Below are 16,527 nucleotides of genomic sequence, written 5' to 3'. Positions count from 1 at the left end.
AGTCTTCGGACAAGCGCCAACCTCCTTTCAGGCGTATGTCGCCAATGAAACGAGAATCCTCTGCTAGACGCCAACCGCTATCCAGGCGCGAGCCGCTTCCCAGCCGTTTGGCGCCAGCCAGCCGCGAGTCCCCGGTCAGGCGCAAGTCTCCTTCCAGACACGAACCTTCATCCAGGCGCGAGGCGCCGAGACGCCAGGCATTTTGCCTTCCGAGATAGAGCATTGTTCTAGACACAAATGAGTTTCTGGAAGTGTCGATGACCATGACAAAGGCGCAAGATGTCGCACAGGCGGCCGTCGCCTTTGTCAGGGCGGACATGAGACACCTTCCAGACTCTCCGAGTGACTTAGAAGAAGCCCTTCTACAAGAGAACAGAGGACTGATGAAACAGGTAACTCCTCTCAGAATAAGCTCTCGCCTTCTGTTGATCGCGATTCCCCCATCAAGATGAGACAAGAACTTGAGGATATTTCCGATGAAGAATCCCCAAGAGGTGCGACGCTTTCGGATTACAAAACTTTGGCGGCTTTGCTACTGCAAGAGTTTGGAGACTCTCTCAGTCCATCCGCCCCTCCTCCTCGTTCTTTGTTCACTAGCACAAAGACTTCTAAATCCTCCTTCCTGAAAATGCGTCCGACAATCTCCATGAAGAAAGCCCTCCAATCAGTTGGGGCTTGGTTCAGCTCTAAGGAGGAAGCAGGTAAGACTGTCTTTGCCTGCCCTCCCTCTAAGCTTTCAGGAAGAAGGGGCATTTGGTATGAGATGGGGGAAGCCATGGGACTGGCTCTTCTTTCGTCTGCGGAGGCAGATTTCTCGACTCTTGTGGACTCGACGAGGAGACATGCACTGTCTACAGCCAGAACCACATGGGGTATGTCTGAAATAGACCATCTCCTCAAGGGATTATTCCATGTCCTGGATGTTTTTAACTTTTTGGACTGGTCTCTTGGGGAGTTGGCCAAGAAGACTTCCTTAGCCCCGAAGTGCTTCATAGCATTTTGTCCTGTATGGACAAGGCTGTCCAAGACGGCTCTGGAGAAGTGGCCTCCCTTTTTGGAGCAGGGATCCTCAAGAAGAGAGCAGTTTTTAGCTCATTTCTGACAAAAGCTGTCTCTCCAGTTCAGAGGGCTTCTCTTTTATACACTCCTCTATCGAACCAACTGTTTCCTTCTCAGTGAGAGACATTTCTCACTCACTCACTGAGAAGGCGACCCAGGATCTTCTAGTTCGATCAGCGAAAAAGACTAGAACTGCTGTACCCTCCGTTAAGAAGGAAACTAGTACTCCTCAAACGCCCTTTCTAGGAGGTCCTTCTTCGTGATCCTCCTCTAGAAAGAAAGGACCTGAGAAGGGAGGGAGGTCATCCTTTAGACCTTTTAAGAAAGGAAAATGACTCTTCAGTCCTCCAAACACCAGTAGGCGCCAGGCTTCTGAAGTTCATGGAAGCATGGGCTTTGAGAGAGGCGGACAACTGGTCCCTCTCAATAATAAGGAAGAGATATCTCATCCCCTTCAGAGACAGACCACGCTTGACTTCGACTCCAAGGGAACTGTCAGCAAAGTACAAGGACCCTGTCATGAGAAGAACTCTCCTGCAACTTGTGGATCAGATGTTGGAAAAGGAGGCCATCGAATTAGTACAGGATCACCACTCCCAGGGCTTCTACAATCGACTTTTCCTGGTTCCGAAGGCCTCGGGAGGTTGGAGACCTGTGCTAGACGTGAGCGCATTGAACCGATTCGTAAAGAAGACGAAATTCTCTATGGAGACCACCGCTTCGGTTCTTGCGGCTCTACGTCCTGGAGATTGGATGGTCTCTCTGGACCTGCAAGATGCATATTTTCATGTCCCCCTGCATCCTTCATCAAGAAAGTTTCTTCGGTTCATAATTCAGGGCAGGACCTTTCAGTTCAGACCTTGTGCTTCGGCCTTTCCACGGCCCCTCAAGTTTTTACGGGCCTTATGAACAACGTAGCCCGTTGGCTGCATCTGAAGGGGGTGAATATATCTTTATCTCGACGACTGGCTAATCAGAGCCAAGTCGGAACATCATTGTTTGGAGGACTTGACAACAAATCTGGACCTGGTATGGTCCCTTGGACTTCTTGTGAACCTCGAGAAGTCCCAGATGATCCCCAGCCAGAACATTGTCTATCTGGGGATTCAGATGGATTCTCGGGGTTTTCGAGTTTTTCCATCGCAAGAAAGGCTCGTTCGAGGCTTGGAGAAAGTCTCAGCCTTCTTAGGGAAGGAACGAAGCTCAGCGAGGGAATGGCTGAGCCTGCTGGGGACCCTTTCCTCGCTGGAGCAGTTCTTTTCTCTGGGGAGGCTCAACTTAAGACCCCTACAATTCTTCCTGCAGAAGGTGTGAAATCGAAAGACATGAGATCTGACGGACTCCTTTCCAATTCATCACGAGATAAAGAACCACCTGGCGTGGTGGGTGGCTCCTCTCAAAGAGAACGTAGGCATGTCCCTTGCGATTCCGAGCCCGCGCCTAGTGTTGTTCTCCGACGCATCGGAGACAGGATGGGGAGCAACACTAGGAACGAGAGAAGTGTCTGGCACTTGGACAAAGGAGCTTTTGGCTATCCATCTAGCCCTAAAGTCCTTCGAATTGGAAGTCAGAGGCATGGTAGTCCAAGTCAACTCGGACAACACCACGGCTCTGGCCTATATTCTAAAACAAGGAGGGACTCACTCTTTCTCCCTCTACGAGTTAACAAGAGATCTTCTGATCTGGGCGGAGGAACGAGGCGTCACTCTCCTTACCAGGTTCATTCAGGGAAAAAGGAATGTGAGAGCGGACCTGCTGAGCAGGCTGAACCAGGTCCTTCCAACAGAGTGGACCCTCCACCTCGAAGTTTGCCGAAGGCTTTGGGTCTTGTGGGGGAAACCACAGATAGACCTTTTCGCCACGTTTCTCACAAAAAGGATATACAACTTCTGCTCTTCAGTCGAAGATCCGAGAGCCATAGCAGTCGATGCCCTCCTCCTAGACTGGTCGGGCATAGATGCTTACGCCTTTCCCCCATTCAAGCTAGTGGGGGAAGTACAGGCGGTCCCCGGGTTACGACGGTTCCGGCTTACGACGTTCCGAGGTTACGACGCTTTTTCTTAAATATTCAATGGAAATTCCGTCCTGGGTTACGACGCTTGTTCCGAGGTTACGACGCTGACGCTTCCGACGCTCCGAGTTAACGACGCTTTTAAAAAACGCATGCTATGATAAAAATCCTTTATAGTTTAGCACAGTACATAATAAAAATATGTTTTTGGTTACATTACAACAAAAATTTTGAGGTTATGATGATTTTTGACACTTTTTTTTTTCGTATTTTTTTAATTTTTTTTAGTGACGCCGCATATGCGGAACTAGTTTGCGGGCGAATGAATACACTAGCTTGGGATGCGCAGTTTAAAACAGTCCAAAAGCGCAAATATAATGAAAAATCATTGCTTGTTTCCAGTACATAATTAAAAAAACTAAGTTTCTGGTTAGATTACAACAAATTCCAAGGTTAAGAAGTTTTTGTTATGCTTTTTAACGATACCTCATATGCAGAACTAGTTTTTGAGCGGAGGTGCATAAATTAATTAACGCTATTAAACTGTATGGTAAATTGACCGAACAACGACCTCGGACGGTCGAGGACGCCAAGCGTAACAATACGAAAGGACGCCACTTCAATCGCGTGCCTGCCTGCATTTCACTAGGTTGTGTGCTAAGACGTTGCTGAAATTCCTTGCCATTTTCGCAAATTTACAATGGCTCCTAAACGCCAAAGTACTTCCTCCGATGATAGTTCATCCAAGAAGAGGAAGGTTATCACGATGGAGGTCAAATATGACGTGATAAAGCGTTCGGAGAAGGGAGAAACTAACACCGAAATAGGCCGTTCTTTAGGCTTGAGCAGGACCACGGTGGTAACCATTGTGAAGGACAAGGAACGTATTCTGAAGCATGTTAAGGATGCTGCACCGATGAAGTCAACGGTGATAAACGAGAAGCAACGTAGCCAGAGCATTGTTGAAATGGAGAAATTGCTCATGATCTGGCTGGAGGACCAGAACCAGCGACGTGTTCCGGTGAGCTTAAGTGTGATCCAGGAGAAGGCTAGAGCGCTGCATGAGGCAGTAGTGAAAAAGTTTGGCGAAGGCAGTGCTTGGTGGGGTGAATTTTCCGCGAGTAGAGGTTGGTTTAACCGTTTTAAGGCTCGTGCAAATTTGCATAATGTGAAGCTGCAAGGTGAAGCTGCTAGTGCTGATAGCGAAGCAGCAGAAAGTTTTCCAGGTGGTTTGGCTGAGATAATTAAGGATGGTGGTTACACGGCTGACCAAGTCTTTAATGTGGATGAGACTGGATTATTTTGGAAAAGAATGCCAAATCGAACGTACCTTTCCAAGGAGGAGAAGTCAGCACCTGGCCATAAAGCTGGAAAGGAGCGACTGACTTTGCTGTTTGGGGGCCGGGGAATGCAAGTGGTGATTTGAAACTGAAGGCCCTTGCTGGTGTATTTTGGCCGAGAATCCCAGGGCTTCAGGGCAATTTTTCAAGGAGTCAAACTCCCTGTGATTTGGAAATCAAAACAAGGAAAGGCTTGGGTTACTTTAATTGGTCTTCGAAGATTGGTTTCAATGGACCATTCGTGCCAGCAGTGGAGCGGTATTTGACTTCGAAAGGGTCTGCCTTTTAAGGCCCTCTTAGTCCTGGACAATGCCCCTGGTCACCCTTCAAATTTGAGCGACATGCATCCTAATGTGAAGGTGGTGTACCTCCCACCCAGTACCACATCGCTGATACAGCCAATGGACCAGGGAGTAATAGCTAATTTCAAGGCTTACTACCTTAGAAGGACCATACGTTTTTGCTTTGAGGGCCATAGAAGCTAACAAGGAGTTGACACTGAAGCAATTCTGGAAGGGCTACAACATTGCAGATGCAGTGAAGAACATTGCAAGTGCTTGGGACGAGGTGAAGACGACCACTTTAAATGGGGCCAGGAAGAAACTGTGTCCACAGTTTGTGCACAGTTTTTGAAGGCTTTGACCAGGCAGAAGACGTCGAGACTGTGACGAGGAAGATCGTAGGCTAAGCAAGAGGCTGAAACTAGATCTTGAACCTGATGATGTAACAGAGCTGCTGGCTTCCCATGGAGAGGAATTGTCTGCAGAGGACTTACTTGAACTTGAACAACAAATGATTGAGGAAGAGGAGGCGGCACCAGAGCCAAAACCCAGGTCATTAAACTGTGAAAGGCTTGTCAGAGGGTTTTACTCATCTGGAGAGAGCTTGGCTTCTTTTGAGGCAGAAGACCCTAACGTTTCTAGGTTTGACAAAATCAAGAGAGGAATCATGGATTTGGTGACTTTGCCTACAAGGTAGACCCTGAAGGATAAAAGCAGACGAAGAGAAGTGTGCAGTCCAGGCTTGACACTTTCTTCACAAGTCTCCAGTACCACCACCTCCCACCCACTCCTAGTCCTGGTAAGGAATTCTGAACTGTTTTACTAATTTATGTGTTTTACATAGTGTACATATTAAAATGTGTTAATTTTTTAATGTAACAACTAAAGTAAGAGTAAATTGTAACTTCATTAATTTTCATCATTTGTAATTTTATTGCAGAAGTGGTGACAGTTTCCAGATCCCCCTGTACTACCTGTGACAGTTCCAGATCTCCCTGTACTACCTGGTGACAGTTCCAGATCTCCCTGTACTACCTGTGGACAGTTCCAGATCCCCCTGTACCTGGACCCTCTGTATCAGCCCGCCCACCTGTACGTGTACAATCAGGTAAGCAATTTCATTTTCTCATTTTCATGTTGGAAATTGTTTACACCCTACATACATACGTACACTAACTTACATAGTGGTACAATGTGTTTGATGTTGCATAACCTTATTATTTTTTTTTTTTCATTTCAGACCCCTTTGATAGTGACAGTGACCCAGATGACCCTGAGCCTTTCATGGTTTTGATGCCTCGCCCTATACATCAGGTAAGGAATCCTTAAAACAAATTTGTATAAAATGTTTTATAAATTGCTAATAGAAATTTTATTAAAAGTGTACATATGCTACAATTACATCCACCTTATAATATATATTTGTACCCTATCATTCTTTCTTTCCAGATCTAGATGTTCCCTCATCAGTTGATACGAGTATCCACCTCTCCAGAGCCCAAATCAGTTTGATTACGAGTAGTATCACCTCTCCCACCATTCCTTCAGGTAAAAGAATCTTCATTTTTTATATTGAAACATACGTATTACACACTACATATGTCAAACAGTAATAACATGTGCAGTAGTTACAGTAGTAGTAACTATCATTTTATATATTTTTTATCATTCCAGACTCCCAAGCACCTGCCCATCCCACTCCATGCCCATCCACCCACTCTCATGTACCATATGGCCATCCCAGTAAGCAAGCCAACCACTAGAATTTGGTAAGGACATTTTTTTTTATTAATGTTTTATTATTACTATGTAATAACCATGTTATGTATGTAACATACATACTATATAATCATATGTACTATTACATTATCATTCCAGACTGGCATGCACCTGTGACTTACATAAACCAGACCTCTACATAGCCTACATGTCTTCATTTTGTGAAGGTAAGGAATTCTCAGTTGTGTTTAATGTTTGCATACGTACAATAAATTTTGTACACCTAAGTGGTTACATACTGTCCTTTAATATTAATTCTTCATTCCAGACTGCCCATCATCCTAGCCTGTTATCTGTGATAAAGCACACTGAAGTTAGGTTTGGAATGCATCCTTATCATGAATGCTCTACACCTCCACCTCCATCTCCCACAACCTAGGTAACAGCTTTGAGACTCACTAAAAGTTGGTAAGTTATGTAAGGAATTTCTAAATTAAGTTTTATACTACATGTTATATGTGATATTTAAACCACTGTATGGGTGCATATTACTGTATGTAACTTACTCTGCATAGAGGACTTACTGACAAAATTATTTTTTGTACATTCCAGAGTCCCCTGAATGATGTAGGCTATGGGGCCACATAAGACTTTGTCCATCCAGGGTTACATTGAACGACAACTTTAAACTAAAAGTAAGGAATTAATTAACATACATTAACTCTTTTAGTACTCTTGATATATCTACAGTAATTAACACTATTGCATTCACAACTTTCCTGTAGTGTATATTTTGTACACTAATTTTGTTACTTTTTCCTTCCAGAACCAACATTTTTCACACAACTCCAGGTTGTTACTAACAAATTACTACTACTTACAAGTGTCATCAAGGGATAAACTACAAGTAGAAGCACCATTTTTGGATGGAAAAAAACCCTTCAGGAAAGTATACGTATCACATGTAACATGTAGTGTAACAAAGTATGAACAGTAAGGTTTTTACATACAGTAGTATTACATACGTACATAACTTTTTTTTACAGGAATTTCCAACCAAGTTTGATTATGTGCATACATGTTTTAAACCACTGTACGTATGGTTACTGTATGTAACTTACTAAACATACATACATGACTTAACTTTGATACTTTTTTTTGTGGTACATTCCAGAAAACCAGGACCCCCTCCATGATGCAGGCTATGGGGCCACATAAAACTTTGTCCAGGGTAGTTACTATACATAGCACGACAACTGTAAACTATGTACTACTGTACTAAAGGTAAGGAATTATACATAGTAGTAAACATACATTAAGTAAGTTTTATACGTACATACTAAAAAAAAAAGTGTGGGGGGGACCAAGATCTCTCACATGGGATAAGGTGATCAAGGTCCCTCATGAATTACGTACATACTGTACACTCCCTGCTGAACAGGGGGTGTAGACCAATCATTTACTATGCATACCAGTTGATATTAAACCACTGTATGGTGCATATTACTGTATGTAACTTACTATGCATAGAGTACTTACTGACAAATTATTTTTTGTACATTCCAGACCCCCTGAATGATGTAGGCTATGGGGCCACCATAAGACTTCGTGCATCCAGGGTTACATAGCACGACAACTTTAAACTAAAGGTAAGGAATTAATTAACATACATTAACTAAGTTTTATACATGTTATATATGTGATATTAAACCACTGTATGGTGCATATACGTATGATACGTAATTGTAATTTACTATGCATAGAGTACTTACTGACATACTAATTATTTTTGTACATTCCAGAACCCCCTGAATGATGTAGGCTATGGGGCCACATAAGACTTTGTGCATCCAGGGTTACATAGCATGACAACTTTAAACTAAAAGTAAGGAATTAATTCACATACATTAACTTTTTTACTCTTGATATAACTCAAAGTAAGGAATTATAAACTAAAAGTAAGGAATTAATTAACATACATTACATCTCTTACTCTTGATATCTATAATTTACATATTGCATTCAGGACTTTGTGTAGTATTTTGTACAAATTGTGTTTATACTTTTACCTTCCAGAGCTACCAGACTGGGATTTTAGTGTACTCCAGGATCTACCAAATACTACGTAGTGTACAGTGCATAATATAGTGTTTTAGTGTATAATCTAACCTAAGGATTAAGTGTAGTACATTGTGCTTTATAGTGTCACAAGAGTTTAATAAAGAATTATACCTTCAAGAACCATCCTTTGCCATTGAAATAACCACACTACACAATCATGCAATATACTTGCATGTCACACAGGTAAGGTCTCTCTAACTTTTTCTTAGTTTAAGGCATATTTCCAAGTGTCGTTCCGGCTTACGACGATTTTCGGCTTACGACGCGCCTCAAGAACGGAACCCCCGTCGTAACCCGGGGACTGCCTGTAATAAGAAAATTTGTGGCCTCGACGGGAACAAGAATGACTCTCATAGCTCCCTTTTGGCCCGCACAAGATTGGTTCACAGAGGTACTGGAATGGACAGTGGACTTCCCCAGATCTCTTCCCGAAAGGACAGATCTGCTCAGACAACCGCACTTCGGAGAGGTTCATACAAAACCAAACTCCCTCCCGCCTCTGTCATCCCTCCCTGACTGCCTTTCGACTATCGAAAGACTTGTCAGAGCGAGAGGCTTTTCACGGAGGGCTGCCAGCGCAATCGCCAGAGCCTGCAGGGCTTCAACCTTGCGGGTATATCGATTGAAGTGGGAAGTCTTCCGTAGATGGTGTAGGTCGAAGAAGCTGTCCTCTTCCAACACCTCTGTGACCAACATTGCTGATTTTCTCCTCTTCCTGAGAGAGGAATCACATTTAGCTGTATCTACTATTAAGGGATACAGGAGCATGCTCTCCGCTGTCTTTAGAAATAGGGGCCTTCAGATAGCGGAGGATAAGGATCTTCATGATCTTATATGGTCCTTTGAGACAACCAAGATTAGGACCCCTCGTACACCTAGTTGGAATCTTGACGTAGTCCTCAGATTTCTGACTTCCAACAAGTTTGAACCTCCTCATCAAGCCTCTTTTAGAGATCTGACGAGGAAAATGTATTTTTGCTCTTCAGCCCTCGCAACTCCAAGCCAGGACAAGTGAACTCCATGCATTGGATTCTCATGTCGGATTCAAAGGAGACTCGGCAATACGTGTATGTTCTTTTCAGCCATTATTTCTGGCAAAGAACGAGAACACTTCTAATTCCTGGCCCAGAAGCTTTGAAGTTAAAGGGCTTTCTCCCTTGGTAGGGAAGGAGGTAGAAAGATCTCTTTGCCCTGTCAGGACGCTAAAGTTCTTCAGAGGAAGAAACAGCTTAAGGGTTGCCTACAGAGTCTCTGGTGTGCTGTGAGGGACCCGAAGAGACCCATGTCGAAGAACGCCCTGGCCTTCTTTGTGAGAAGTGTTATCTCAGAAGCACATGAGAAGTGCCATGATGACTCCTTCAAGCAGCTGAGAGTTAGAGCACATGAGGTGCAAGCCGTTGCAACTTCTTTACCCTTTCATAAGAACATGTCAATGAAGGATATTCTAGCTGCCACGTACTGGAGATGCAATTCTGTTTTTGCTTCCCATTACCTGAAGGATGTCAGAGTAACTTACAAGAAATGCTTCTCTCTTGGTCCGTACGTATCTGCGGATGCGGTGCTGGGACAGGGAGCTGATACCGATCCTTAATTAGTTAATTAGTTTTTAATTATATGGTGTTGTGTTTTTTAAGTTGTTTGAAAGGATGTTGGGGATAACTCCTTTCAATCTTAGTACTAACCCAGGTGTTAGGATCAGGTGATCGGGATCGGTATTGTGCTCCTTGAGTATGCCATTAGGCAAGGTGTTTTGTCATATAAGTGGATTAGCACCCATTGACAAAGATCCTCAGGCTCTGTCGAGTAAGCGGATAAGACCCCATTGACAGACCCACAAGAACTCTTAGCCATAGGTCACTACCTCGCTGAGGCTCTTGAGGCGAAGCAGACTCCTAGGCAGTAGCCATGAAGTCTTCTGCCTAACCTGGTAGGAACCAAGGTTTCTTATGTTTACCTACAACGTATGTTGTTTTCCTGTCTATTTCAGTAGTTAGCTGTCTCTTGCCCACCACCAAGGGTGCCAATCAGCTAAGTATATATCTGACAGGGAAGTTCAATGTACAAAAATGATATTGATATGATACAATAAAGTTTTGTACATACTTACCTGGCAGATATTTACTATTAAATGGCCCACCCAGCCTCCCCTCAAGAGACAGGTGGAAGAGAAAATCTGATCAGAAAACGGGAATGGTTCCTAGTCCTGCTACCCAGCGGCAGGGCGGTAGATCACCTGACCTACCTGTAGCGTGTGCCGCGAAATTTGACTTTCTGTCGGGGACGACGGAGTCTAAAGCTAAGTATATACCTGCCAGGTAAGTATGTACAAAACTTTATTGTATCATAACAATATCATTTTTAGCAAAGGCATGTCATTATTTCCTACCTGTAAACTATGCACATATTACACTGGATCTGTTTAGTTTTACCTTTCATGACTGGCATGCTAGAAAGCAATATTAGTCTATAGTTTCCGTTTCTCTAAAGTTCACCCTGCAGCTTTTGTTTATGAAACGATACACATCCTTTCACCACCTGATACTTTGAATGCAATGACCTGTCTGTTGTAATAGAACTGAATTGCTATACTAAAATTATTACACATGACACAAGTTTTCCAAGAGAAAGTTGAATCATCTGAAGTTACTACTATAGTGACTAACAAGACTTTATAGTGAACTAACTAGGCATTTCTTTTAAGAAATACTGTGAAAAGCTTTCAACGGCAACTTAATTATAGAAAGTGTACAGTATTTTCAGGATTAGGCTACATAAAGAGTTTACATTAATATTACCTGTCTGAAATGTAAAAATGATAATGTGCAGTCTTCCTCCAAGGGTCGATGCATGTCCCAGACTTGTCCATTTACTTCTGCTAATACAGATCTATCCATAATGGCCTGACCAATATCTGTAATAAAATAAATTCATGATCAACCTGTACACTGAACTTACATTATTCTAAAGTTCGTATATGATTTCCTAGTTTTTCTAGAAAGAAAATACTATATAATAGCATTATCAAAACATCTCTTACAAGTTTATCGCTTACTGTAAGATTAAGCCCCAGTAGGAAGTTGCCCAGCCTACTGACTAAAAAATTATGATAATGTTTATTTTAATGTTCATTTTTAAGCAACTAATACATGTATTATGTTTATGTATTATGAAGGCTTTCTGTTTTTTCACATCCCCTACAGCATGTAAGTTGAACTATGTACAACATTAATATTTTTATCATCTAGTAATGACTTCAGTATTGTTCTGAAGTGTTCTCAGATAACATACCCAAATTTTATCATCATCAGGGCATTACATATATCATGCTTAACCCTTGCATGAACTTTAGTGTTAGAATTAACCTTTTTGATCCATTCAATTTAACTTCCATCTCAAGACTGCAGCTATGTTATATCACTTCATAAATTCACAATTATATACTTACGTTGTGCACAGTTAAATGGCGTAGACATATTTTTATTCATAATAAGTGTACAATCATTAGGCTGTCCATTATATTTCACCTCAATCTTTTCCACATCTGTGATAAGAGCTGCCTGTCGTTTAGCCTCCTTAGTAAAGAGTTCGGAGCGCTTCTTCTGGACAGCTGCATTTGTAAGTCTCTGCTTATGAAAGAATCCTGAAATAAATTTTGTATATGGCATTAAGATACAGAATTTGAGATTAAGTAAACTTATGACAAGAATAAGTAAATATCCAAGTCTTGATTATGAGACTTGTTCATGAAGTCCAACTTTTAAATGAATAAATTTCACATATGCTAATTCAACAGTAAATATATATGTATTTTCATTGGTAAAAACTTCATTGCAAAAAAAAAACCACTTTGTTTTTTCTTATTTGTAGCACTGGATGCTAAGTAGTCATCCAAAATTGGGAATTACAGAAAATATAGACCTGGGAATGATATCATCAAATTACATTACACTGTATTATATGCATAAGACACAGCCTTTTAAGTAATCCCACATGAGAAAGGACCAAACACCCTTACCTCTATTAGGTAGGGAGGGAAGTATAAGTTACTATGCAGCTCTATTCTTTACGTTTTTGTTCTCCTCAACCAAAAAACCCTAGTTTCCCTCTTTGGTCCCCAGGTCTGAATATAATGAAAAGCTCATGACTGCAAGGCTTCATGCATCTTATTGTTAGAATCAGGGGTAATCTGTGATTACCTAGTTTACCATCAACTTGAGCCAAATCAAGAAAAAACATCAAAAACTTTCACAAAACAGTTTAAGAGGTAGATCTATATTACTATATCCTAATCTAATATTTCCTAACCTAACCTAACCTAGGGCAATGAGGTCTAACAGAAGCAGGTTGGCTTCAACCCTCTGGGTTCCCCTGGCTTAACCTGACACTACCTAAGCGTCATAAATCATAGATATGGCAAAACCTAATAAAAGAAATATTTCTGAAAGTTTTTTATAACCTACCTAATCAATTCACAGTAGTCACGTTATTTAGGTAGTACCTAGGTAGCTAGGGTAAAACACCACGGCAGGCCAACCCTCATCACGGTGGACGGGTCTTATTCACTCAATATTTAATTGGTGAAACAAGAATACAATTGCAACTCTAAGCATACCATTTAAAAGACTGAAGTTTCGTCAACATAATGTGATATATGAAAGCCCCATATGAACTAAAATAAGCATGTGAGCTCTTCGTAAAATATGTTTTCAAGGCAGTTTTGAAATCCAATATGGCAGCTACGTTTTGCATGGAAGGTTCTGATCAGTGACGGCCACCATCTTTCCCCAGCCTTCCCTGCACTCATTTGAACAATGTTAGCGTATATATGTAACGTTTATTGATCTTACTCAAGATTGCAGTTGTAATCAGCACAATAAAACAACATTTTGTTGCCTATATTAGTGAAAGTATGAAACTTGTTATTCCCGGAGTTATGGTTTGAACTGAATTCATTCTTACCTTGTAATCGGTGGTTTTTATCCTTACTGCCATCGCAACTGAAACTCCACAGTGCTTATTTGATTGTTATTATACACATTTTGGTCTCAGTTCACTCCACATTGCACTTTAAACCCGTTGCTGTTCCTGGTTTCTAAGCGCGCGCACCACAAACAGTTACGAACAGCAGACGACGACAGACGACGAAACTGCAAAGTTTTATTCCCTAAATTGTTTACTTTACTCATTATTTAGTTTAAATTTACTTTGTTATTTAAAAAATTTTGATATAATTCATGTATATTATCCCTTTTTTGCAACCAAATTACCCCGAAAAATTACAGATATTTCTAAAGTAGATACAATCAAATGTTTCTAACGTTTTCGTACATCTGGCTGCCGAAAACCATAGAGGAACGATTACGGATACGTGCATAGAGGAACGACTACGGATAACTGAATTATATACATATTTTTTTTTTTTTTGCTTTTTTGTTTTTGCTAGCACTTTTCATTGATTTCAGTCTATATTAGTTTTTTGAATTTCTTTAATAATCGTATGCCAGAAATAAATGTAACCTTTAATGTTTGCATGCTTTAATGTTTGCATGCTAAGAATGGCAAATCATCGTTGCCACATTAGTGGAGGCTTCACACATACGCCGTTTCATTTATTATTAACTGTTTCATGAATTCTAGTTTGTCATAGTAATGCAATAATGATAAAATTGCTTTAATATTTATGTATATATACTTCCAATACATAGCCTAATTTCACCAATTTCAACGTTTTGTGTATACGTAGTCTTATACCCAGTTTGGAGGGTCAACACAAACCGTATGGCAACAGAGAGAGAGAGAGAGAGAAAGGGAGGCACAGGAACAGAGAAGGAAAGGGGTGGCGAGGAAGGGGGGGGGGGGGTGGAGGTAGGTGGAGCTTTTTACGCGTGTTCATATCCATTTCTGCATAATGGAGTTTTGGTCTCTTGGTACAAGGGACAAGTGACGTTATTCTTTACGATTAGTGATTCACGATACCCTTATAAATTACGGCACTGGGTTGTATGCACTAAAGCAAAATCTCGTTCTATTACGAGTTTTCGTTACAGAGATAGGTATTGCCCAAAAACGTGCTTGCACTGTCTCTGAAACCCATAGTAGACATGCTGCTTAGTTGTCAATCAATTTTTATAACCAAGTATTTTTTACAAGCTAGCTATTGAATAAATTTGTATTTTTCTCAGTCAAAACATATGCCCCTCAATGCTAACTTTCCTCTTGTAACGACTTTCTGGTCATTGCAATAAATTCGGCCCCATAATTTCTTATGTGCGAAAACAGAGAGGCCCAGGGACCGAAAAACGATTGCGTCACACTACGGCGGTAATCCGGCAGTAAAAACATCTTCATATATCCAAAAAGTAAATAATAAAGATATAGATGCGCATTACGATTATAACAATTACATGAATAGCTGATAACAATCTGCATGAATAACTGGTAAACTGTTCTGCAAGACAGTTGAGTATAGCAATTATTTACAATAGGTACGAAAGTCAAGATGTCGTGACGTCATAATACAGAACTTAAAAGAACGTTCTAATTCAGAAAAATAATTACTTAAATTTGAGTCAGAGTCGAGTTACTTTTTCAATAACGAATATTTTCAAATAATCATCATAAATATGTAAAATATTGATGTGTTACTATTTATTTAAAAATTAGCTAAGAGCACGCTTCTCGTCATCTTCTACCAAAACAGCTGTTTACTCCTAACTTGTTTTTGGTGAGAAACCGTGTTTCGATTGTTGTGATGAAAAGTGCCCCAGCGTCTGTGGGTACAAGTGGTGTACGGATTTATCACAGGAAATGGAAAGTTTTTTGACACAAGCGACTCCGGAAACATCGAGATGGCGTCAATCTTCGAAACATTTTTAGTTGTAAGTAAAAATTTCTAAAGTGTTTTAGTGAGATTTCCACTGCCGTGGACGCCCTTTTCAGTACCCTCTGTTTAAATCTTAAAATTGGCCTAATTTCTAACTTTGGAGAAAAAATACTTACTTCGAAAGGAGAGTAGAGGTCTTTAGCTCCGTTTCTCACCAACAACAAGTCGCGACTGATGCCCATCTCCGGTGTCAGGACGCGTTATAATGTACTTTTTTGGGGATTGTACACGCTGATCGAACATGGTCCATTCTGGACCCTACGGTTATTTACCCTACTATTTAAAGCCCTGGACGCAGTGTTACCATGCGCATACACCACAGGCGGATGGACAAATGGAAAAAGACAGAGTACCTAGGTATAAGTATAGTGGCTAGCTAATAGATAGTAGTAGCTATGACATGAATTTGCAGGCAGCACACGCCTTAGGTGGAGTGGGACAGGAAAAGAAAATACCAAAAGAGAAATCATCAGTAACTGTGTCTAGTCATTGGTGTTATTTAAATCTGTAAAGGTTATTGATAATGTTACTTTACAACTGTGTTATTTGAACAGTAAGAATTTATGACTGTTAGCGTAGCATTCTTTGCTAACAATAGCCTTAGGTAGCCACACCCGGCACTCAAACACTACCCAGGCCTAAGCTAGATTCACGTAGCAGACATCAACTGAATCAAATACCTAGGCTATATACTTACTTTTTGTACACGTCTCAACATTTCGAGAAATATTCAAACAGGCTTTGTAATGGAACGGGTGCATTGTTTCGTAAAAAGAACACGGGTAATCTGCCAATATTTGTTACATTACACGAAGCCGTAGTAGTAGTAGTCATGGGGTTGTGCTTTTGAGAAGGCTTTCTTTCTCTTTCCATACTGCCTTTGTTGTACCTGAAGGTATGCGTATACATATTCTCTATGGCGCCACATGTTTTTGATAAATTCTTTTCTATTTTCAGTATGATTCTTAGACAAACCTATGAATGATTATGGCTGTTTCACGAAGTAAGAAATAATCGACGTTTTCAGCCCTTTCCTCATAATGTAAAGCTTCACCATCTCCCCCTTTAATATGTTTCTATCATTAAGTTCTAGCATGTTCAGTCTATCTCTAC

At 41.0% G+C, this 16,527-nt stretch overlaps 1 protein-coding gene across 1 annotated transcript in view; it reads right to left on the bottom strand.

Moving 5' to 3' along the window:
• The window catches only part of LOC135215698 (large ribosomal subunit protein mL39-like), a 35,032-nt gene extending 18,732 nt beyond the window's left edge, over positions 1-16,300 (bottom strand). The window contains exons 1-3 of the mRNA XM_064250654.1: positions 16,112-16,300; positions 11,977-12,171; positions 11,327-11,442 (exon numbers count right to left, since the gene is read on the bottom strand). Coding sequence (XP_064106724.1) covers positions 11,327-11,442; positions 11,977-12,171; positions 16,112-16,175 — 375 coding nt within the window. The 5' untranslated portion in view covers positions 16,176-16,300. The remainder of the gene's footprint in view (positions 1-11,326; positions 11,443-11,976; positions 12,172-16,111) is intronic.
• Positions 16,301-16,527: the final 227 nt, after the last annotated feature.

This window comes from Macrobrachium nipponense, chromosome 5 (genome assembly GCF_015104395.2).
Source record: "Macrobrachium nipponense isolate FS-2020 chromosome 5, ASM1510439v2, whole genome shotgun sequence".
NCBI classification, from domain to species: Eukaryota; Metazoa; Arthropoda; class Malacostraca; order Decapoda; family Palaemonidae; genus Macrobrachium; species Macrobrachium nipponense.
Note: the sequence above shows the minus strand (reverse complement) of the source record. Positions and strands in the feature narration are given on the sequence as shown.